Below are 26069 nucleotides of genomic sequence, written 5' to 3'. Positions count from 1 at the left end.
TAGCTCGCTTCCAGCATTGTGCACAATATGTACAAGAGGGATAGTCTGCCAGTTATACCTCCTATATCCATGATCTTTTGTCTCTGCCCATTCCTCTCTAGCTTCATGCTTTTTATCAGACTCAGCCTTGGATAAATATAATAAACATGCATCACAGTCTACTGCCAGTATGTTTAAAAAGGCATGCAAATCTGAATTAAAAAATGGAAGCTGGTGAAAGAAAACAATCTTTCCTGGATACATTTTAGAAAGAGCCTTGTGAGACATACATGTTTTAAATATTTCTGTAGGATGTGCCATCAGAATCCAGATAGAAGTGGTTAATTTGTTAGATTTGTTCAGTGTTGTAATGAAACTTCCTGGTACATATAATGTAACTTTGAAGCTGTGCTGGGAATTCGAAGAACTCTTGGGTTAAGAGGGGTGGAGCTTAACTTTCTTGAAAAGTGGTTGGCTGTTCTATACAGATGGCTTTCCTCCCCTCTAAGCCAAATAAATACTTGTTGTAATTGAATGCTGCCAATATAGTATTTACTTTTGTCATTTCTTGGATGACCTAAGCCTCCTACTCCACCCCTTTAACTCACAAAAAGGTGTGTTGACATTTGTACCATAGTGATTGTACTTCTTGCTGCCTTAAAGTGGCAAATTCCAAAACTGCAGGAACCATCTGTTAAGTTTTGCTGTTTCCATTCCATTAGAGGAATAAAACAAGAGTATGGCCAGGAAAAGCTGTGTTTACCCATAGCCCATAATGTGCATTAGTTGGAATAAATGATAAATATTTAAAATTTCACTCTGCTTGTTCCTGTATCCTATATGGAATTAAGAGCAGTTCTGCGAATAGAACAATTAAATTAATCAGGACCTTTTCTTTAGAAAGGAAAGCCTTTAATGTTGTTTGTGATTACAGTAGAGTCTCACTTATCCAAGCCTCGCTTATCCAAGCCTCTGGATAATCCAAGCCATTTTTGTAGTCAATGTTTTCAATATATCGTGATATTCTGGTGCTAAATTTGTAAATACAGTAATTACAACATAACATTAATGTGTATTGAACTACTTTTTCTGTCAAATTTGTTGTATAAAATGAAGTTTTGGTGCTTAATTTGTAAAATCATAACCTAATTTGATGTTTAATGGGCTTTTCCTTAATCCCTCCTTATTATCCAAGATATTCACTTATCCAAGCTTCTGTCGGCCCGTTTAGCTTGGATAAGTGAGACTCTACTATACTTGTCTGAGTGCATGTGTCTGAGCATAATAACTAAAGTTAGGTCCTATACAGAATGACACAATGGCTTAAATAAATGGAGACTTATGTACAAGAGACCTCTGTTCTCTAAATATCAGCTTAGTCTCTTACTCCAGTGTTGTAAGATACCCAGTTGCTCACTGAGTTCATGTGTGTTTGTTACTTTACAACTTTTCTTTTCAACTAGTTCCCTCTTCTCCTCTTTCCCCCCCAAAAGTTCCTTTTCCTATCCCCCCTCCACTGCTGAATAACATGTTTAGATAAGCATTCTGTGTGCCAAAATAATATGTCTTATCTGTTTAAAGGATGTTAATTTCAGATAGGTGCATTCTGAACTGTTTTGCCACCCCATAGCAAATTGAAGTGGAATGACAGTAAGTAAACCATGTTTTGCATACCGGCAGTGAGTCCTGATTTGCACTAGTTTGATTTACTTGGTCAGCATGGAACGCAGGTAGTGCCTGCACCATCACCAAGAAGCAGGAAAAACAGCGTATTGGCTATTTTTGGCTGGAAACCTGTTGTATTGCCACACCAGTATAAATTACATTGATGAAAAAAGAAAAAAGAACCTTATTGCAGCATCTGTGAAGGAAGCAAGACCTGCGAGGAAGAGGCTGTGTTGAATTGGCACATTTTCTCTGCCACCACTATATGACCCTGGAAAAAAGTGCCTAATGCCAGCCTAGCAACAAAATTCCAGCCTCTATCTCAGAAGTCCTTCGGGCTGTCCTCCAAATAGACTGCATATTTATCTTCTTAGATTTATATAGACTGTCCTGTCTCCAAAGATTAGCAGCAGGTAGCACCTCTTCCAAATAATCTTAAAACACATTTACAAGGATAAAATGCGACTTTATTTTTTCAAAAACTCCAAATTTGTCCCAAAAATTGTTCTAAAACCAATAGCAGAACCTCCCTATTACGCTTTCTTCAGACCTCACCTGGAAGACTGTATCCAGTTCTGGTCACCACAATTCAAGGAAGATTTTGACAAGTTGGAAGGTGTCCAGAGAAGTGTGACCAAAATGGTCAAAAGTCTAGAAACCAAACCCTATGAGGAGCAGCTGAGGAAGCTTGAATATTTAGCCTGGAGAAAAGAAGTCTGAGAAAGGACATGCTTAAATATTCAAAAGGATGTCACATTGAGGAGGGGCAAGCTTGTTTTCTGCTGCTCTGAAGACTAGGACATGGAGCAACGGATTCAAATTGCAGGAAAGAAGGTTCTATTTAAACATTAAGAAGAATTAAATAGAGCTGTTTGGCAGCGGAATATGCTGCCTTGGAGGATGGTAGAGTCATCAACTCATCATGGGTCATTTGTTTTGTCTACAAGTACTCTTAAACTGAGCCAGCATAGTATAGTGGTTTTTAAGCAGAGGCTGAATGTAGGGCATGATTTGATGATGTATTCCTGCATGGCAGGGGGTTGGACTGGATGGCCTTTGTGGTCTCTTCCAACTCTTCTATGAGAAGCTAGCTATATCTGCTTGGTCCCACTCCCCTCCTGCCCCATGCATCCTTTTCTGCTTTCCTTTTTTCTTACACCTTAAACTGGTAAACTGGCTGGGATTTCTGGGAGTTGTAGGCCAAAAACATCTGTGGATCCCAAGTTGAGAACCACTGGCTTAGGAAAACAATCTTTAAGGTTGGGTCTTGCTCCTCCCATATGCTTCATAGGCAAGGCTTCTTAAAGTGTCAGCCATCTCTTCTACTCTAAGTGGGAAAGTCAGCCCTTCCCCAGTCCCATGCTGTCTAAACACAGATCAAGACAGGACTTCACTTTGCTCCAGCTTTTCTTTAAGTAGGTGCTTCTCCGTCTTTAATTCCTTCTGTATTGTCATTTTGTCTCTGACTCTACACTACAGAAGTGATTTTGCCAAAAACTCCCATTTCTAAGCCTTCTCTGACAATTGTGGCTGTCATAATGTATTGCCTCTCTGACAAAATCAGAGCTCTGAGTCACCAGCTAGAACATGAGTGTTCATGTTGAACAGCTTATCACAATATTTCTCCAGAATCATTGGCGAAGGAGGTGTGGTGAGAGTGCCTTTTTAAAAATTGCATTAGCATTTTGGCAGAGTTATCCTGCCTGCAGAATAGCTTTTATTTTAACATAGGCAGCACATGTGCTGCTTAAAATAACATGGAAGTGATACGTGGGCATGCATCAGACCCTCACACCTGAGTATTTTTAAATGATATGAATCACATTTTATATATGTACATCCTTCACAGTTGAGACGATGATTGTTTCTTTTGAATGTGGATTATGTCTGCTTGTTTGAATCAGGCAGGCTAAGAAACATCAGAAGTGAAGTTTTATTTTAAAAAATCTTTAAAAATTATATTGAAAGGAATAATAATCATATGGTTTTTGAAAATATGTATTCGTGTGTTCTAAAGAGTTCTAAAATGTGCTCAGATTAGCAGGTTCTTTTTTGAAGATATAGATCGATAAATATGTAAATATATATCTTTAAAAGAACTTGTTCATCCAGGTACAGGTTTTTTAAACCTCTCTGTGACTTTGTAATGTCTTCTGATTTCTTCCTTTCCATCATGGGTCATTTGTTTTGTCCAGCATGGTATAGTGGTTTGAGCATTGGACTATGACCCTGGAGAACAAGGTTTGAAACCTAGCTTGGCCATGGAAACCTACTTGGCAAATCCCATTCTCTTGGGAAGGGAAAGGCAAACCTTTGAACAACTCTTGCCAAGAAAAACCCATTATAGGTTTGCCTTAGGGTTGCTATAAGTCAGAAATGATTTGTAGATACACAACAAACACCACCACCCTTAGACTTATCACAGTGGGTGTAAACTATTTGTAATGACTACATAATTTCATGTATGCATTATTATTTAGCCCACGCTCGGTCAGATTCGCTTTGAGTTCTCCGCCAATGTCGCTCTAGTCTTTGTTTCACTTGCTTCATCGGCACTAACTTCTTAGAAAACCAAGGGGCTGGTTTGGCTCTGCTCCATGAGAGGGAACATTTAGGAGTGATTGTGTCCACCACCTTGGCCATTTCCCCATTCCAGAGGTCAGCCAGAGCTTTGACATAATCACCTGCCAAGGTGACAGGAAAATCCTCAAGAGCCATCAGGAAACCATTCTGATCCATAAGCCTCCTGGGGCGGACCATCTTAATTGGTCCCCTATCCCTACAGAGGTTTGGAGTTCCAGCAAGTGTAAACCTGATCAGGTAGGGATCGGTCCATGACAACAGCACTGTGAAAAGTTCCTCCTCACCACAATTACGATCATCTTATCCTGCACAGAAAACAAGATCCAAAGTGTGTCCTGCAGCATGGGTAGGGCAAGACACCACCTGGGACAGACTCATGGTTTTCATGGAGGCCATGAAGTCCTGAGCCAGTCTCACCATGGATGTTGAAGTCTCCTAGAACAGTTAGCTATTGAGACTCCCAACGCCAACACCGAGACCACCCCAGCTAGCTCAGGAAGGGAGACTGTTGAGCAGCAGTGTGGGCAGTACACCAACAGAATCCCTATTCTCTCTGTCACTCACCTTTAGGTAAATACACTCCAAAGCTGTTGACTGTGTAATGGGGGACTTGGTCAGGGGGATGGAATCACGATAGAGCACTGCAACTGCAACTCCACCTCCCCAACTCCCAGGCCTCACCTGCTATTGCACAGATAATCCTGATGGGCAGAACTGAGAGAGATTAATCCCCCCCACCCAGTTTCATCCAGCCAGGTCTCTGTGATACAAACCAAGTCAGCATGCTCATCCAGGATAAAGTCTTGTATGGCAGTGGTTTTTCCATTTATGGGCTGGCATTCAACAGCAGCATTTTCACCCTAGGGGAGCTGTCACCCTGGTTATCCAGGCTATTAGATATAGAAGTTTGCAGGGAATAAGCACTCCATTACGCTCCTCATTTTGTTGGTACTTCTCCATCTCTTCCTGCCCTGTATGATTCCAGTGGCTCCCTCACAAGTCCAGAGGTTCCTGCCTTCCTTAGAAAAACACATCTCTCCTGTTTGGGGCAGGCTATGTATGCATCTTGCTTTCCTGTGGGTGAGGATCACCACAATCAACACACCATTTTTATGTTTGCTTTGTTTTGTTTACTTGACATTTTTGATTATAAATATTGTTGGAAGTCACTCTGAATTCTTGTTCTAAGTACTCCACAATTTAACTCTTCTGGTTTCCTTTCTTTTCCCATGGACTCTGTGTTTCTCTTTGTGGAAGCCATGCCGTTTGTTCCAGTAATGTTCTCTACTAGTTGATTTTGCTATGGGATAATTAATGGAGTGGCACCTAATAGAACAACAGGTGGGCAGGGATCCTTCTCTGAAGTGTTTACAGCAGGCATGGGCAAACTTTGGCTCTCCAGGTATTTTGGACTTCAACTCCCACAATTTGTAACACCCTATCTGCTCTTAGGAATTGTGGGAGTTGAAGTCCAAAACACCTAGAGGGCCAAAGTTTGCCCATGCCTGGTTTACAGCCTAAGGACTAAGGATAGAGGTGAAGGTAAATAGAAGATAAGTTAAAAAGATAGAAGGGAAGGTACCCGCCCCCTCCAAATCCATGTTTAGTTCAGTTGGGATTCTTTTTATGGAGATGAGAAGTTGTTTTTGGTGCGAAGTTGGTTTTTGAGGAGATATATGAAGGAAAAGAGAGACAGCGGGAGAGATGGCATTGTGGCAGTGGCACAGGGGTCCCCAAACTAAGGCCCGGGGGCCGGATGCGGCCCTCCAAGGTAATTTACCTGGCCCCCACCCTCATTTATAATATAATATTTTTATATCAGTTTTAATAATATAATATATTGTATAAACATATAATATTGATAAAAATATTATCATTTTATACAATATAATGCTAACAATAATACCATATAATAATATTAATTATATGTTATATATTACATATAATATTACAGTATAGTGCTATAGTTCAATATAGTATAATGCTAATATTGTGCTATGCTAATAATATAATATACTGTATGTACATACAGCTGCTCTGAGTTCCCTTTGGGGTGAGAAGGGTGGGATATAAATGTTGTAAATAAATGTAGTAAATGAATAAATAAATAATTTTGGACTTAGGCTTGCCCAAAGTCTGAAATGATTTGAAGACACACAACAACAACAACAACAACAACAACCCTAATTAACCTGACTATCTCATTGGCCAGAAGCAGGCCCACACTTCCTATTGAAATCCTGATAGGTTTATGTTGGTTAAAATTATTTTCATTTTTAAATATTGTATTGTTCTTTCATTATTATTGTTGTTTTGCACTACAAATAAGATATGTGCAGTGGGCATAGAATAATTTGGCTCCTCAGCAGTCTGAAGGATTGTGGATTGGCCCTCTGCTTTAAAAGTTTGAGGACCCCTGGTCTATCATGTAGTACTGGGGAGAAACATCAGCAAAATTAATTCATAAGAAAGAACTGTATCATAAAAATAAAGGAGATGCTGTGCTGGATGAAATGAATGCAGCATTCTGTTCCCGTGGTAGTCATCCTAATGCATATGGAAAGCCCACAAATAGACCATGAATGCACTAGCCCCATTTTGTTAGTGTCCCCCAGCACTTGGTATTCAGGAACAGATGTTTGAGGGGACAGTGGTTTCACTGATTGGCTGCTAAGGAAGGGAGGCATTGTCAACTTGGCATGAACTAGATGCAAGCTTTGAATTCAGTTTTTATTCTATTTGCCATCTATCAACTGATACCCAAATGTATTGTTGCATTTTCCAAGTAGTATTTGAAGGGCAGGAGTGTTTGAATGTTATGTATATCCTATTATTATTAATTAATGTGCATTTCAACAGACAAATATGTATTTGGAACAGGAACGTGCCTGCTTGATTGGCTCTAATGAAGAATGCAGTATTTCATGTTCATGCACTCTTGAGCACAGAAGTTGTATTGGTACAACTGCATTTGGTGGTAGTCCTGCCCATTACAGAAACATATTTACAACTTTGACCATGCCAGATGGGATAAGTTGCAGGGTGCCCTTTGTGGACATTGTAGAGCAGTGGTTCTCAACCAGTGGTTCACCAGGTGTTTTGGCCTACAATTCCGAGAAATCCCAGCCAGTTTACCAGCTGTTAGGATTTTTGGGAGTTGAAGGTCAAAACATCTGGGGATTCACAGGTTGAGAACCACTGTTGTAGAGGAAGGATTACTACTGCCCATTAATATTCTTAACCTAAACATTAAAAATACAACCAGATATTTTTGAGGTGAATCTTTCATTTCCAGTTTCCTTTAAGCTCATATAAAAAGAGAGAAGTCAGCATGTTGGCCAAGTTGCCCACTTCCTGGATGAAGCCAGCCTTCAAATTAAATGAAAATCAGCTCTGGTTTCCTATTCAGTAGGTTGAACAAGAGATAGTTGCCGAGGTAGTCAATTTCTTTTTTTAAGACATCAAATGAATGTACAGTTAGCCAACTAAGACTTTACTATCTGGAATATGACTTCTTAAGAATAAGTTGACAAAGCAGCCTGCAGGCATGCAAGGCACCTGGACCGATGTACCATTGCTAAGTTTGTCCTTTTAAAAGTGTTTCCCCCTAAAAGCAAATATATTAAGGAATCTGACAAGTCTCAGAGGGAGGAATGAACACACCAGGACCCCTGCAATTGTTTGGAAATTTCCCCAGTGACCATAATGCCGTATTTCTTTCCTGACCATTTTAGGCCCAAGAAAGGCAACTTTTTCAACAGGCAATAACTGGTAGATGAATAAAAGAAAAGTTTCTCTTGGGCCTAAAATAGCCTAAAGAAAGCCATCCATATGTTGAAATCAGGGACAGACAAAAAACAAAAAACAAAAAAACACAGTTTTTTGGGAGCAGCTCTCAAAGTTCCTCTGGGGAGCCAATGCAGCCCCTTAACCTCAAGTCTTATCATGTGCCCTCCCAGTGATTTCATCCAAAGTCAATATAAAGCTGAGCCCCAGGAACTGAAGGGAAAAGGTATGTAGAAAGGTATACTTTTTGTTGGAGATGTGTCCTACCTCAAAGGTGTGTGCATGTTATGTAACTATAATTGTAAGCTGTGCAATAGTGGGCATATTGAAGTTGGCCCATATCATCAATCTAAATGTTTTGCAAAGTGATTACAGATGGATTATTATTCAGTGAAAAGGTGCTGATAGCTCTTCCATTTATTTCCTTAGCTGTTGTTTATTTTGTCTAATACAAAGCAAACCAGGAATGTGGCAGATCATAAACCTTGCCTGGTTGAACTTTCTGATTTCTTTCTTTATGTTAGCGAAGCTGGGAAAATAGCTGGCTAGGGCTACCTTTGTCTATTGGCTCAGATGTCTTTTGATACTTGATTTAATATGGATAGTATTCTGCCAACCTGAGATCCTCAAGTGTTAAAAGATCTCATAGCTGCAAATTGTGTCATTGACACTCAGTATATCTGTGGCTTTTCCACTTTTGTGGGGGTTCTTCCCCCCATAACCCCTGTGCAAGTGGAGGACATACTGTTCTTCAGTTGAGTCAAGATCATTTGTTCATTTATAATTTGAAGGGGGCTGAAGATAATTTTTTAATTATGGTTTTCTTCCAATGATGGAAACCCAAAATATATGCACATATTTTTAACAGCATGGTGTTTTGAGTGCTTTCTTTTTGGACATGAGAGGTCAAGGTTCAAGTCTCCTCTCAGCTGTACACTTTCTGGATGAATTTAGACTTGTCCTTTTCTCTTATCTGTCCCACCTCACAGGATTATTGTGAGGATAGAAATCAGGAGAAGGAGAGCTTTGTTATATGGCTTTGAGCTCAAACTTATCATTTTTAGTGAAACGTGTCATTAAGTTATGTGTGTGATAGTTTAAGCTCTCTGTCCATGTGGAACATTATATTTTCATCTCGCCTGGTGATCATTGCTGTGACCTCTGACATCCTCATCTAGAATTAAAGTCCTTTCTTTGCGAAAGATGTAAGATCTTTGATATTTACAGTGAATGAAGGATGTCAGACTCCTTGATACTTTGGGTTCCTGTAAGTAATGTGATGTACATTATGTCTGTTCTACTCATTTATAGCCAGAGTGCTTCTGCACTTCTGGTACAGGAAATAAATTGACCTGGATTACTTTGTCTTGACTTTATGTAATACTGTATTATTTTGTCTGTTTATGCCTACAGAAACATTAATGCTTTCATTTCAGTGATGTGCCTTGTACTAATCAGCCTGAAGTGGTGATCTATTGTCTTCATTCTAGACAGGTGTATATAGAAACAAGTTTGGTAATTAAGTGTCTACATTAGCAAGTATTTTGTTAATTTTGTTAATTCAGATAACACATGTGTGGAGAAAGTCTGGCTTTAGGGCTGCTTCCTTAGACCACCTTAATTCCAGCACAAAATTGTAGTGTAAAAATCCTTCAGTGGGCCATTCATTTTTCAAACATGACTCATCACGCTGCAGTGTTTAGAATCAAAACCTGAAATGGACCTTTGATCCATTTCAGCCTCTCACAGTTCAGCATTTTAGGTAGCCCATGAAGCTCCCAGGAAGTCTCATAGGCAGAAAATTGAGCCCTGAGTCTGCCAGAGTTGCCCACCATTTGTTGTTGTTGTTGTTTTATTAATTTATTTATACCCCACCTTTCTCTCTGAGGGGGCTTAGAGAGTGCATTGTGAACAAAGAGGGATTGCATTGGAAGCTCAATCTTGTAGCAAATGTGTCCATTGCTTCATACTGTATCCTAATCTGGAAAATAAATAATTAAAATGCATTCTTCTATTCTGTATTGTTATTGCAAGGATTATTGAGATGATGTGTATAGAATAGAATATTGATCATTCATTGTATCCTCAGGTACATCACCAGTGTCAGTTTCAGGTTTGGGGTGAGAGCTCAGCAAAGTACCTATGATGGGACATTTGAATTGATCTTGTTGGGTTTATGTGGTGATGATATTTGAAGGAACCACTCCTGTGACTGCCAGCAGTTATGGGCTTTAATGGTCTTAATCACCTTTAGGGGCCCTTCCAGACAGGCCCTATAGTCCAGGATCTGATCCCAGGTTTTCTGCTTTAAATTGGATTATATGAATCTGCATTGCCAGATAATCTGGGATAAACAGAAAACCTGGGATCAGATCCTGGGATATGGAGCCTGTCTGCAAGGGCCCTAGATGGTGTGGGAAACTAATGATGCTTTCTAGATCCAGCCACAATTACTGATCAGAATTTTGTGGGTGACTAAATGAAAGAGAGGGGGCAGCATAGATATTAACAATATGCATTGTTGAATAACTGCTCAAGGATGTTGCATGTTCTGCCTCTTCTCCACTAGTACTATATTAGACAAATTTATGAGTGAGATTATGGAACAGAAGTGCTGACCAATCTTTCTTGAGTTCTGTCAGGGTTATGGCCTTAATTCTTCAATGTTGTATTTTATTGCATGATAATAGAAGGACAGTAGATCGTGTTACAGCTTTCACTTTTACAGGGAGAGTTTACATCACCATTTAACATGAGAGGGTATATGCTCTGCTGCATATATTGAGCTTTGTGTTGTAGTCCCAGCCACTATTCCATGAGAGCTTCTGTGAATTATTCTTTTTGTGAAGACAAAAATGCTAGGAAATAGATAGGTATTCAGAAGAGCCGCTTCTTCTCTTATGTTTTGTGTGGCCCATATTTCAAAGGAAAAAGCAAGGAACGGGGTCATGTCAGCCCAAAGGGAGGAACCCTGGAGAAAGAGAGCTTGGAAATCATCAAACAATTTCAGCAGCTCCAAAAATTATCCTAATAGGGAGTAGAGTAGAGGGTGCCCTGTGCAATTCTGATTTTAAAGAAGCACGAGATAGAGAAATTGAAATTGAGAGCTGGCCTGGTTAACACACAACATGAAGGTCATCCCAAAAGAACGTGAGCTTTCCTTAGGAACACTTTTTTGTGAATCCTCCCTAGATCTTTGGCTCTTATATGACCCCCACTATTTGTGTGTGCCATAAAGCTATATAAAGATGTAAGGGCAGAGAAAAATCTTGAAAAAAATCATAAAAATGAGTTTCCCCATCCCTCCCCAAAAACACATTCTTTTCCAAAAATGATTATAATATGATTGGCTAGATAGATAACATATTTAAGAGAAGTGCTTGTTTATTTAATCCCTCCATTTTATTTTGAAAAGGGTGCAGCAAGTAGACATTTCTCTAAGACTATTTATAGTATTTCACATAATATCTTTGTTTCCTTTTCTGTTGTTTTTATGGGAAAGAATACTCCGTTTACTTGGCAGCATGTAGGACTAAGGGAGACAGGATAATTATCTTAGTTTTATTGGTGTTAGAATAATAGAATAACAGAAGTGGAAGAATCAAAAGCAAAGAAATTATTTACAATTCGGTTTATGATCTCAACAGCAATTCTGTTTCCAGAATCCCTTCCAGATCACATGTGAACAACATAACACGGACAAAATTAGAGAGCACAGAAATTCTATGGGTGATCTCTATGTTTGGCCACAATAAATGGAGACTGGTTAAAAAAGGTCATCCTTGGGTAAACTTGAGAAAAAGCTTGAAGTCCATGAAATTTTTTGAGATCTCCTCTAATCTGAAGGCTCTTGGCATGATTATCTTAGGTAAAGGTTTTCCCCTGATGTTAAGTCCAGTCGTGACCGACTCTGGAGGTTGGTGCTCATCTCCATTTCTAAGCCGAAGAGCCGGCATTATCCGTAGACACCTCCAAAGTCATGTGGCCGGCATGACTGCATGGAGTGCAGTTACCTTCCCGCCGGAGTGGTACCTATTGATCTACTCACATTTGCATGTTTTCGAACTGCTAGGTTGGCAGGAGCTGGGGCTAACAGCGGGCGCTCATTCCGCTTCCGGGATTTGAACCTGGGACCTTTCGGTCTGCAAGTTCAGCAGCTCAGCGCTTTTACACACTGCACCGCCACCAGGCATTACGATGCCGTTAATGTTTATGAATACCTAACTGAGGTTGGAGCATATCAGAGGTGCCACTCCATTCCACTGGATGCCATAATTCAGTGGGGCAGTACCAGGAGGACCTCTCCTCATGACTACAAAGACTGAATGGATATGTAAGGGAAAGGGCAGCTCAGGTGCCAAGTTTTTTAGGATCTTATAAACTATCAATGATAATGAAACCTTAAACCTGACCTCACAGAAATGTATACCCAGTTCAGTTTTTTCAGTAGAGGTTTTATGGACAACCAGCAGGTAGGCTTCATTCAGAAGCTTAGCTGCACCAGCTGCAGTTCCTAGGCCACCATAAGGACAACCCCATATAGATTACATTGCAATAGTCATCCTAGAGGCAATCAGTGCCTGGAAATTATTTGGGCCTCCATTAACGAAGACTGATGCAGAATTATCCCCAGGCTGGGAATTTGATCCTTAAGAAGGAGTGAAACCCTATCTGTAACTTACAGTCAATTTTTATGGAAATTGGAACCATGTATTGATTTTTCCCCATGCATGTGCAAACCTCTAGAATTGGCTCCACCGCTTGTATAGCCCATATTCAAGGAAACATCCCATGAAATCCCTCATCTTTACTGTTTTAAAAGTAAATGCAATAAAATAGCATCTGGCTCAGGACCACTGCTACATCCTCGGCTGCTACATTGAGGAACATAGATCTGGTTTAAAGTGTATGAGAGTAAACGATTTGGATTTTCAAAGCATGCTTTTAATGTATCCTTGTTGTACTATGAGTTTAATTTTAAAAATATGTGTGGGAGAAATATTTTTTATTTTTTAACTCCTTAAATGTTTGTAGGTTGACGACTTTCTCGTGATTGTTAAATTATTCCTTATAATGAAGAGGAAAGCCCTGCTGTTCCAAAGCAAAATGTTGTGCTCTTGACATGAAAAAACTGATGCTGCCCCTTAAAAAGAATAAATACATATTTATGGTGGCTTGTAAACCAAGAAAGGTAGATGAGCTTTCTTTAACACTAGTTTCTTATTTTTAATTACATTTAGCACATCAGGTCCACCAATTTGGCCGGGAAGCACCTTTTTCAAGAGAAATGGAGCTCTTCTGCAAGGTAGGTGATAGATTCAATTTTCTTGCTTTTCCATCTCCTCCTTTCCTTGGCTTTTTGTCTTGACACTTATAATTTTCACAAATTTTCCAGAGTGAGGATGCTGTAATGAATTTTTATTTCTACATATTTGTTTTCTTTTCCTCACTGCTGCTTGTTCATAGCACCCTCATGAGTTCAAAAGGTTGTGTCACCTGCAAATGTAGTTTTCTTCCTCTTCTTTTCCTCCACCCCATGCACATTACTGATTTTGCTTCCTCTCATTTCCAGCAAAATTAACAGATTTGATGTGGGACAACATGTTTTGGTAATTTTCAATTTATATTGATGAAGAAAATAGCTTTGCTCTTTGCTGTGCCAATGTAAGGATCCATCTTGCAGCAGTTGTGTGCCAATTGTAAAGCAGGGGAAGATGGACAACAGTTGATAAAAAGGTGTCATCTACAATTGTTTTGAAATCTGTGGTTATATTTTGACTCTGAATTTTCTCCCTCTCAGTGCAGTTAACAAAATTGAGAATTAAGATATCTTATTTGTTACTTTTTAAAAATGTGAAGGTAATGGCTCTGTATATGTCTGTGGAACTTTTCAGGTAATCATAACTAGATAATGTGTGGCTATAACTTGGAAATTAATTCTGTTGAAGCTTGGAAGCTTTTCATGGTTCCTTGTCCCCTGCTGCATGCCATACGTGGAAACTTACTAAAATTTTCATCTTAATATATTTCATCTTGTTTGGTTATAGTTATCAATGATGACTCTAGATTTATTGTGTAAAACATGAATGTGCAAATCAAAAAGATATCTGTTTTTCCTTCCTAATTTATTCATTTACCTATGATAAGTATTTAAACTTTGTGATCTGGCTTTGGCTACCATGCCATTTGCATGCAGAAAGAATAGTGAGGACTTTTCCTAGATTCATGAAAAACATTGTCTTTTGTGCTTTTCAGAGATCTATTTTACTTAAAACGTCTCTATGTATATCTGCTATCCATGGTTGAATTTTATTTTACATAGTACTTTATGGAAAGAATGAGGCTTGAATGAATTGATGCTCAGATTACCTTTTGATCACTGTACACAGTCTTTGTAGTTATGAAGCAGAATAGAGATTTATTAGACCTGTCCACTGTTGTTGTTTGGTTTTAAATTGTTTACATACTATTATTCATCCAAAAGGTTCATATTACTTGACAGGTTAAAACAAGCAGCTAACAAAACCTCAGAGGAACAACAAAAAAGCAGCATAATCCAAAAATACATTGTAGTTTGTGTGGATTAATGTTCAAAAAAGGCCAAACTCTAGCTATTGGTAATTTCTACCATTAAAATTTAGTATACATAAAAAGAATTGACTATCGCTTTGGAACAACATTTAAGGGGAAACTTCTCTTGTCTTATGTTTAATTTTACTTACTTCACAATTTTCTTGACAACGTCGTTTGATTTTTGTGCCTTTACATATTAGGCCCAAAAAGGTTCATTCCAGAGTTAGTTGTAAGTAGTGGGAAGGATCAGAAAGCACAAAAAAAGTTCTTGTTCAAAGTGTAGTAGAAAGTGCCTTACCTCTGTATTTATATACATAGCTTTCTTGTCTAATTTACTACTCAAGATGGTGTATTAGTATCACTAGGAAATAGAACAAAGAGGAAGAGGTGAAATGATAGCAAGAAAATATGAAGGTTTTAAAATCTTACCAATAGGTTTCTACGGAATGTCAATATGACCGTAGTATGATCAGTGATATATATTATCTTCTAGTGTATTGCTGGTGTAATGTCAGTTATCATGCTTACAAACTGTTAATATTACAGATTTCTAGATCTCTTGCATATAGTTATTGATCAGAGAAAAATATTAGCTGAGTCTTAAATAACTGCCTTGCATTAGTGGCAGCGCACCGTTCATTTACTGCTCAAAGCTCAGTACATCTATAATATTAATGAAGGGCATTTTAAAAAGTCTATAGTTGCCAACATCTTGATTAAACTTCTGCCTGGAATCTTATTGTTGTTGTTGGTTATTATTTCAAAATAAATCAATACGTTTCACATGTTCTGGATGTGATGGAGAACCTGCACCAAAACATCAAGGAATGTTTATTAAAGCTGTAGTAATTTGGATACGTATCTGGAAATAAATCATACTGACTTCAGGGGAACCATTTCCTGCAAGAACGTATATAGATGTATTTACCTACATTTGAATAGTAAAGTGTTGCCATTTGAGTGACTATTCATTACATGGATCTAAAAACAACTTTTCAGGTAAGAAACCACCAGATTCCAGTAAAATACTTGACTCCCTTCCCAAGTTTATAATACCATTGATGTTGACTTTGGTTAGTAGTTTATGTCACTAGCACATTCATCCCTCTTGACTGCCTGTTGGTTTGGAGCCACCATTCAAAGTTCTTCCTATCTCTCAGATCACACTCATCCAGAATTCCTCCAAAGTATTGTCACACATTTAAATGGCAGGTCCAAGATGGGTATTGCTTTATTTTCATATAATTTTCCAAGGAAATGTTAGGCCATGTTGCAGTGATGTGCCGTAAACAGCTGCCTGAAAGAGCTGGGCACAGACACTAACCCCAGTTAGTTCACTATAAGAACCTACTGCCAATCAGAGTTGCAAGTGTTATCAAAGGCTTTCATGGCCGGAAACACAGGGTTGCTTTGAGTTTTCCCGGTTGTATGACCATGTTCCAGAAGCATGTTCCAGAGTTGCAAGTGTTAATTGGAAGTGACAAAATAGGTATTTTTTTGCATGTTGTATAATGTAAACATTGATTAAAAACAGAAAATTTGGCCATATGTGAAACAGATAACTATAGTAAGACTGCACAAAAACGAATGGCATGGCTCAATAAAGGGATATCTAATATGGCATAGAAGGGAATTAATTTGTTGACATTAAAGGAGAAAGACAAGCTTATGCCAATTTGGTTCAAGCAGCCATCTTTGGATTTCCTTCCTTGTACCAGAATGTATGTGATAGTATATGTGGGGCTTCTTTGTTTTAACCTCTTTGTGCAATAGCTTTGTCGAAAAGAAATCACCACATTCTTCGTGATTTAGTAGAATGAAGACTCTTGCCAGTTCTCCATTTGGGGGAGACTAAGAAATGTGTTTTCTTCTCCTGAATTACACTATATGGAATTTTTCAGTCCTATATCACTTTTTCCAGGAAAAAAAACTTAAGGACTTACGGTACTTGAAAAACTGGTGTTGTGATTGGAATTTTCTGTGGAGATCCTGCTTTCGTAGCATGCTTGGTCAGTGGTGAAAAATAATGGACAGGTTCATTCGTAGTATCTGGAGAGCCACAGGTTCCTGTCCTCAAGGGCCAGTGATTTAAGAGACAACTGGTTCTTGGCATCACCAGTTGAACTCTCTGGAGAGGAGAGAGATGGTAGGACAGGTGCACAGATTGCTACAAATATATAGATATGTGGGTGCATTCTTTATTAACCATATTCACACTTAACAACAGGATAGTGTGGCTTACTGAAAACCGCCAGCACTATTACTTTAAACTACTAACACCTTAAAAGATATTCTGAGCAGAAAGAAAAATACTTTAAAAAATGTTTTTCAGAACACAACCTGACTTTTGTTTGTATATCAGATGAATAGAGTATCCTCTGGTAAATTCCTCTGGGCAAAGTTTGCTGCCTTTGTTTACTTTTCCTTGACAACCAATGGGAGTGGCTCAATACTCAGGAGGACAGGTCAGGGTACACCACAAATGATAGGTAGAGCTGTGTTTGTTCTGAACTTTGCCAGAAACCAGGGCTTCTGTGTGAACCACTCAGAAGAAAAACACCTTTGCCCAACTCCTTAGATACAGTTATCTAAAGGAAAACTAACAAATTATATACTTAGATCATGGGAAAGTGGGAGGAATAGTGACAAAAATATGAAATATTGCGTTAAAATAATTGAGTTGCTGGGGTAAACAGTGACTTTTCTAAACAGATTCACTTGCATTAAACATGTGTTTGAAATGGTCTGATTTATAATATCCACAACATGCCTTTTTATTTGTATCGTGGATAACTAAAATGTTAGTTGGCTGCCTTGCCTTCTGATTTTTTTGGTTGGTTGTTGGCAAAAATGGTAGAAACATTATACTGTGTTTTGGCAATTTGTCTAGCAGTTCGTGGGTTGCAGTTCCCTTTTTTAACACATTTGGGCTCAGGAGTTTGAAATTCTTTTTAAAAACTATTGTAGCAAGCGGTTGTGGACCGGGGTGGCTAGCTATGGCTTACTAGTATTCAACCTTAGCATGCGTGTGGAGCCATTTGTGGCCCTTCAGATGTTAGAATGCCATTTCTATCAACCTGCATCATTTTCTGTGGTGGCTAAGACTAATGGGCCTTGTAGTCCCAACTAAATTTTCAGGGACACATGTTGCCTATCCCTAAAGTCCATGAGAAATGGTTTGGAATCCAACCTAAGTCCCTCCGGGGAGATAGGGTGGAATATAAATAATGATGATGATGATGATGATGATGATGATTTGGGTGGTGCCAAATAGCAAAATGAAATGCTTGTTTCAGTTTGACTACTTGTAGTTGCTACGCAGGTATCACTGAAGGGATCACTTGCAAGCTTTAAACATTGAAAAACCTGGCATTTCTGGTTCTAGACTAGGACCTTATTGTGTAATTGTGTAAGTAGTTGCCCTTTCTCTTAAAGGTGGGATCTCAAACGTGTTTGAACAAGTGCTTCTGTTCCATGCAGAAAGTTGCACAACAGTTCTGTGTCTCTCTGAGTGCACTCCAAACTGTGAGCAGCATCCCTAACAGCAGGAATCACCAGTTTGAGATCCCCATTGAATGATCATTAGTGCAATAGTGCTATTCTAGGACACCTGCCTAAGTGGATATTGATTCTATGTAAATGTTAAATAGGTTCTTGGTCATAAAAAGATTTTCGGAGGTTTACATGTTTGCACTAACAGTGTATGATACTATAATTTGCTGCAGTAGAATGTTGCTAATAGCTTTGGATGTGATGTGATTTGCTAATAATAGGTTAAGATGTGATGTGACTTGCTACTATCAGTAGGCACCATCCTAGGAGTTTATATGCTAGCATAGTACAATAAAGCATTCAGTTACAAGTGCTTTTCAAGTCTTTTTTGTGAAATGGCTTTTCAGCAAATAATGCATTTTTTAACAGTAAAGATACAGATAAGTTTTACTTCTGTTTGAGTTCTTGAGCAAGAATGCAGAATACAGATAACAGAGCTGCTTCAACAATTAAGGCAAACAGATGCTGTTGTTAAGGGTAGATGGATAATTGGATGGAAACAAAAGAATAGTTTACTCGACAAGAAAAAATGCTTCTTTTTCACTTACAAAAGACTGCAAACTGTACAAGGACACAGCATAAATGGTGCCTAGGTGTCTTTAGTGAACTCTGCATGCAGTGCTAAAAAAATAAGACAACAGTATTCTCTTTCACGTAAGTGATCTTTCTTTGTCTTTTCATTCATCTGCATCTGTTCACAGGTGTATAACTGCCAAAACAATTAGGATAAGTTGAATATGTGATTAGTTTTCGTTAAATGAAACCACTCTTTTACATTGGTATACACTGGAACACCAACTGCTTAGGAACAGGGGATGTGTTTTGAGCAGCTTTTCCCAACTGATGGTTATCCAGATGTATTGGCCTATAGGGATTTGTAACCCAACACATTTGAAGGGTGACACTGAGATAGGATAAAGATAATTAAGAAATTCTGAAAATTATCAATGTATGATGGAGATCCTACCATGTATGGAGGAAATAACTTTTTTAAAGTGTAAAATAAAATTAGAAACAATGAAACGTTTGCTCCTGGAGTCAGCTAGAGATATAAATGAGAGCTTCCACCTGTTTCTTTTACTGCACTTGTATGTCCTTAAAGTTTTAATAGTTGTGACCTGTTAAATGTGGAGGATGTGTCTGTGTGCTTTTAAATGGTTTGAGGTAGCTTTGAAGTACAGACATCTGTAAAGAATGAGAGTAGTCAGTGGAATTAGTATAAAGCAGTGCCTGAAAAACCAAGTTCTGAATCCCTCTGTACCAAGAAATTAATAGGTCAGCTCTGCCAAAGTACACTTGTACATGCTCATCTGTGGTTTTTACTTTTATGAATATGATTATTCGCAAATTTGAATATAAATATTTTCTCTAGGATTTTCTAGTTCATCTAATATGACTTTATGGTCAGCGTCCTCTGGTCATGCTAGAGGACCTAGATTTCTAGATTCTCTAGAAATCTCTTGAGTCCTTCAGTGCGATTCTAGGAGCTGCAGTGGTGCAATGGGTTAAACCCTTGTACCGGCTGGACTCCTGACCTGAAGGTTGCCAGTTCGAATCTGCAAGACAGGGTGAGCTCCCGTCTGTCAGCTCTAACTTGCGAGGACATGAGAGAAGCCTCCCAGCAGGATGGTAACATCTTGTAGATGACCAATTCTCTCACACCAGAAGCACTTTTGCAGTATGTTCTCAAGTCTCTTCTGACACAATTTTTAAAAGTGTGATTATATTATCAGCTTCCAGTGAAGGTTGATAATAAATGCATGGTGGAAGATCTAGAAATTCCTAGAGAGGTGTTCCCTCATATTAAAAAAAAACCCCAATTTGCTTATTTGCATTTTCCCCCTTTCATGGAGGTCCTATACCCCTAACCCCAATCAAATTGGAGGTGGTGCCTGTACTTTTTTCTTCACTCATCCCACGTGATGATTTACAATAGAGGGGAGGTTGTAAAATTTCATTTAGACCGGGAGTTTTAAACCTGTGATCCTTAGAACTTTCAAAGGTTCACAGGTAGGCTTCAGGGGATCGACGAAAAGAGGATTTGGCTTCTCTTCAGTTTTCTTCCCATTGTTTTGAAAGTTGTGCTTAAGTACATTTTTTTCAAGAGAATGAATCCATGGCTTTCTTCCAATTCTGGAAATGTACACAACTAAAAATTATGAATCACTGATCTAGATCATGCACATGGCCTATTTTGCATAGCGGAACCTCTGAACTCACCAGTAATGGCAACATCAGCTGCAACACAATGGGGTAATAATATCAACAATAACAAATTATTTTTCTAATCAAGCTTTGTACCATCAGCACCTGAAGTTAACTGAGTTGCATCATTCTTAATAATGAATTCAAATAACTTGTGTCAAAGCAAATTTCTACTCAGTTATGAGATAGTTCAGACAAAGTTCACTTAAGATCTTGGTTGGTGATTGTGGTGTTTCTTACAGTAGTTTCCATGAGTCCTGAATTATAAACCTGGGTATGCTATAAAAGCACAGCCACACCTCCACTCTCCACCAAAGAACATGCCAGTTAAACAACTTTGCCTTTAATTATAAAGCAGGTTGTAATTAGAGCCCCAAGACTTTATTACAGAAATCTTGCTACTGCTGCAAGTCACACTGGCCAAATACAAGGATTTCTTTCTCTCTGATAACTCTGTTCCAATGTCTTTTTTTCCTTAGCAAAGACCACACTTCTGAAAGGAACTGTTTTGCTGCATTTTAGATACTTGTGTTGGATTTATAAACACAGTCTCTGCTTAAAGCTTAGGGTTACGGTAATTAAAAGAAAGTGCTTCATGCTTTATTTCTATTCAGTTTGTTTTACTTTTGAGTCTGATATGTGTGTTTTTTTCAAATAAGTATTGAAAATATTAGACCTCCCTTCTTAAGCATTGCTATGTATTAGCACAGTAGTCCCTCGATTCCTATGTTTTGCTCCTCCAGATATTTTAACTCTCCTAGAAGTCTTACCCAGACCCAAACATCTGGAGGGCAAAAGTCTGAAAACTGCTGGGCAAAAATACTCCAGAGTAAACTACAAATACTAGAATCCTTACTACAGTGAAATGAAAATGATATAATGCTATTGTGCCTATTCACTGCAGGAGACATATTTGGCTCCAATTCAGTCTAGTATCCAGGTGTCAATGGTTAATGGGACGTTGCAAAGCCCTTCTAATCCTTTTACTTGTGCTTTTAAACTGGACATGCCTTTGAAAAGAGGACTCTTTTCAATGCCCTCTTGGTTGGAGCACCATTTAATGGCTAAACTGAAATTAGAGTTGGTGTGTTGACATCTGCATCCTGACCAGTTACCATGGCTTTCCATTGCAATGATAATTTATGTTTCTGTTTTTCTGCTAGTTTTAAATGTTGTAACTTAACTAGCAGTGGATTCTAGTTACAATGCATTTCTTGGAACTGCAGGTACCAAGGTATTCCAGATGGATGAATTTCTGTTGAATGCCTTGTAACTTTTTTAGATGGAGGAGTCGGCAAACAATTGTGTTTTTTTTGCTTTATTTAGCATATTTTTTCTTAGTGGCTTATTGCTCCATCCGAGACAAAGGTTAGCCATTGTTCTGGTAGACTGTTAATGCCAGGAATGAACAAGAGACATAGAAAGCTCATCCTCAAGTATTGTATCTATTATTATGCACTCAGGGAGAGGGAGGTAAGCATTGAAATCAAATCTCTATCATCTCATATTCTGGGCTTCTTCCTTTACTTAATGCAAAATCAGAGTCTTTCCTGTGTCTGTTTCCTTTGATCTGAAAATCCTTTGCTTTTATTGGTCCAAACACTAAGTCAGTTTCCTGACTCAGAAAGGACATTAACTTTGAGTCTCCTGTGGAGAGAAAAGGCAGAGCAATCATCATCATTATCATCATCTGAGGCCTCTCAAATATTAGTCTGGCACTCTGACCACTGTAGATACAACTGTACCTCATCTATCTGTCCATCTATCTATCCAGTCTTTTATCATAGAATTTCAGGATGGCGTAAGAATGAGACAGTATTTTAGTCCTCTTTGAAGTCATGAGCAGGAGATTGTTGCATTGGTGTAATATTGAATTGGTATGCACTTAGAAGATGTCCCAATACCTAGAGTAATTTCTGCCAACTAGTTCACATTTTTTAGCTATATGGTCTATAAAAACACAGATCAAGGTAGATCTGAACCTGAGCATCTGCCTCACTTTGGACTATTAAAGCCTCTTGTATGGTGTCATAATGCGGTAAACAGTGCTGTTTTGCTAGGAAAATAGCTGAATTGCATTTACAGGATTTGCTGAAGTCCACTACCCCAGCACCAATAAGATCAAACTTGGTAAATTCTGCCTTACATGTTATGTAATGATGAAGGATTTAAGAGTATTATGACGTCAACTGGTTGATCCTTATCTAATAAACTGCTCATTAAATACAGTCCAACAATTAACTTTTGAGCTGGATGTGAATAGTAGCTTTGAAACCTTTTTAATTTAATTGGAACATCTGGCACAAGGGTCAACTCTGTTCTCGTAATGAGTGATTTCATCCATTTTGTTATATTAATGTGAGGATCAGTGGCAAACTTTGCTGTTGTTTTTGGATCACTTACTAATCGGTGTGAATTCTTTGCCTTTCTGATTGTCATTCTGTCTGAAATTCTGGGGAAAGCTATGAGGTTGAAGTAGTCTGTCTTTGCCATTTAGAATTATATCTGCTAACTTGAAAAACTTGGAAAAAGTTCCTAGAATTTTCTAGAAACATTTCAAATAATAGCAATTTTTATATGGAACATTTCAAGAAACAAGCCCTGGAAATGGCAACAAAAAAGCCCACTATATGGTTCCATTATGTGGATGATACGTTCACCATTTGGAGCCACGAAGAAGAAGAACTAAAGTTCTTGGGCCATATCAACAACATCCACCCAAACATCCAATTTACAATGGAAATAGAAAATAATGGGGGAAAATACCATTTCTGGATGTCCTAGTTACTTGCAAACCAAACCAACAATTGGGCCACACAGTATCCAGAAAATCCGCACACAGTGATAGATGTATACATAAAAATTCCAATCATAATCCAGGACAACAAAAAGAGCACAATCAAAACTCTGGTGGACTGTGCAAACAGAATATGTGAACCCCACCTCCTTCAGGGTGAACTGAACCACCTACAGGCTAATGGTTATTTTTCTGCAGATATCAGAAGAGCTGCAAGACCTAGGACAAGCCAAAGGAATAAAGACAAAGAGCCACCCTGAGGGAAGGTGCTCTTACCATATATCACAAATGCCAGGGCTCTGCCAGTACACAGGCAGAAGTGAACCAAAACAAACACCCAGCTTGTGTCAAACTGTTCAATTAAAGCAGCAGTCCCTATCTGGCAGACCAAAAGGTCCCAGGTTCAAACCCCGGGAGCGGTGTGAGCGGCCGCTATTAGCTCCAGCTCCTGCCAACCTAGAAGTTCGAAAACATGCAAATGTGAGTAGATCAATAGGTACCACTCCGGCTGGAAGGTAACGGCGCTCCATGCAGTCATGCCGGCCACATGACCTGGAGATGTCTACGGACAACGCCGGCTCTTCGGCTTAGAAATGGAGATGAGCACCAACCCTCAGTGTCAGACATGACTGGACTTAATGTCAGGGGAAACCTTTACCTTTACCTTCCCTTCCCTATCTGGCTGTTTTCATAATGTAAAACAAAGATAGCACGCAGCAACAGAATATAAAACCAAGGTGGATAGCAAATGCCAATGCAGGTTTGAGAAAACACCACAGTCAAAAAGATCCAGTCCAGAAGTCAAACATCAAGAGTTCAAATATTAAAGTCCAAGGATCAAGAGTCTATATCATAGTCAATAGCCAGTCCAGAGATTCAAGATTCCAGGGTTCCAAGAGTTCAGGAGACAAGTCAGGATACCGAAAATCCACAAACCTTGGGGAAAACCAGTAGCATCCACAACCAGATAGGACAAATACTTTTCACCCAAAGGTCATTCTGCAGGCTAGCTCCTTATAACCAGTTAAACCCAGTTGCACCCTATCTTTTGCATGCCTCCACACTTAATTACTTTCGCCTGCAAATTTTTACTTAACGGGTTCCTTCCCTTTAGAACTAGGACTGAAATTAACCCCTTCCATCACCAACTGCTAGGCCTGACACCACCAACTACCATCAACTGCGAAACATAATACCATACATCAAGTGAACCACTGACTGCATACTGAAGCTGATGAAGAAACATAATCTACAAACTGTCTACAGACCCCACTAAGAAAATTCAACAAATGTTACGGTCGGCAATGAATAAGAGGGATTCTCTAATCACTGCAGGAATCTATTGCAAAATGTGTGGCTATGGACAAGTCTACATAGGGATCACCAAATGCAGAGCCCAGGCAGAAATCAAAGAACTCAAAAGGCACTGCAGACTATTTCACCCAGCAAAATCGGCAATAGCAGAACACATGATAAACCAAGCTGGGCACAGAATATTATTTGAAAACCCAGAAATGTTGGACCACTCAGACAACCACTTTGTTAGACTACACAGAGAAGCCATTGAAATCCACAAACACACAGACAATTTCAACAGAAAGGAAGAAACCATGAAAATGAACAAGATCTGGCTACCAGTATAGAGAAACACCAGAATCAAGACCATAACGAATGAACACCATTCAGACACAGGAAGCACCCAGACAGCAAGCAATCAAAAGCTGTTGAACACAACCAAGGCAAAATATGCCTCCAGGGAATAAACACACTAAGGGAACAAAGGCCTGGCTACTTCCAGGCAGATGCCCTCAATATTGACAGCAATCTTCTCAGTTACTCACTTGCTAATGCATGGATCCCACTCAAACACTTGCAAATCAGGCTTGCTAATTACACCTTTCACACTTAGTTAATAGACATTGGTTCTTTCTCCCACCCTGGACATTCCACAGGTATGTATACTCCACTTGCCTTAGCATCACCAGATCCTCTAACGATGTCAGCCACAGATGTAGGTGAAATGTCAGGTGAAAATGCTGCTAGAACACAGCCGTACAACCTGGAAACCACACAACACTCCAGTGATTCCAGTCGTGAAAACTTTTGACAATCCCTGTTTCCCCCTTAGTTTTTGTATACAAGAGAGTGGAGAAAATCCTACAGAAAACAAGTACTGTATATACTCGAGTATAAGCCTAGTTTTTCAGCCCTCTTTTTAAGACTGAAAAAGCCCCCCTCGGCTTATACTCAGGTGAGGGTCCTGGTTGGCTTATATTTGGGTCAGCTTATACTCAAGAATATATGGTACATTTATTATTTTTCTCCATTATTATTGGTATTATTACATTTATTATTTTTCTTTATTATTGTTGCTACTATTACATTTATTTTACTCTATTTTTATTATTAATAAAAAATATTATTTCACTCTGATATTATTATTATTATTATTATTGCATTTATTATTTTACTCTATTGTATTATTTTCCTGTATTTTTTATTATTATTATTATTATTATTATTATTATTATTATTATTACATGTATTATTTTACTCTATTATTATTAAAAGGATACATAAGCACATTTACATTGAAGAAGATGAGAATAATGATTTGATCAGAGTTGGACAGTCTTATCCTACATTTGGGCTTTATGTAAATATTCAAAAATATTTAACCTACTGATGCCTCAATGTAATTTTATTGGTATCTATTTTTATTTCTGAAATTTACCATCCTTGGCTTATACTGGAGTCAATGTTTTCCCAGTTTTTTTGTGGTAAAATTAGGTGCCTCAGCTTATATTTGGGTTGGCTTATACTCGAGTATATACGGTATATGCAGGAGTACCAGCCTGTGGTTGTAATTTTGGAGGATAGGTTAATGATGGTAATGATGTGGTGTCACACTGCATTAATTCTACAGTGC

General features: G+C 38.6%; 1 protein-coding gene across 8 annotated transcripts in view; it reads left to right on the top strand.

The window, feature by feature from the left end:
• Nucleotides 1-26069, top strand: part of foxn3 (forkhead box N3) — a 255664-nt gene that overhangs the window by 152069 nt on the left and 77526 nt on the right. For all 8 annotated transcript variants that reach the window (XM_062968393.1, XM_062968392.1, XM_008115505.2 and 5 more), the window contains exon 4: nt 13254-13318. In XM_062968393.1, coding sequence (XP_062824463.1) covers nt 13254-13318 — 65 coding nt within the window. The remainder of the gene's footprint in view (nt 1-13253; nt 13319-26069) is intronic.

The sequence above is a fragment of the Anolis carolinensis genome, chromosome 1 (assembly GCF_035594765.1).
Source record: "Anolis carolinensis isolate JA03-04 chromosome 1, rAnoCar3.1.pri, whole genome shotgun sequence".
NCBI lineage: Eukaryota > Metazoa > Chordata > Lepidosauria > Squamata > Dactyloidae > Anolis > Anolis carolinensis.
Note: the sequence above shows the minus strand (reverse complement) of the source record. Positions and strands in the feature narration are given on the sequence as shown.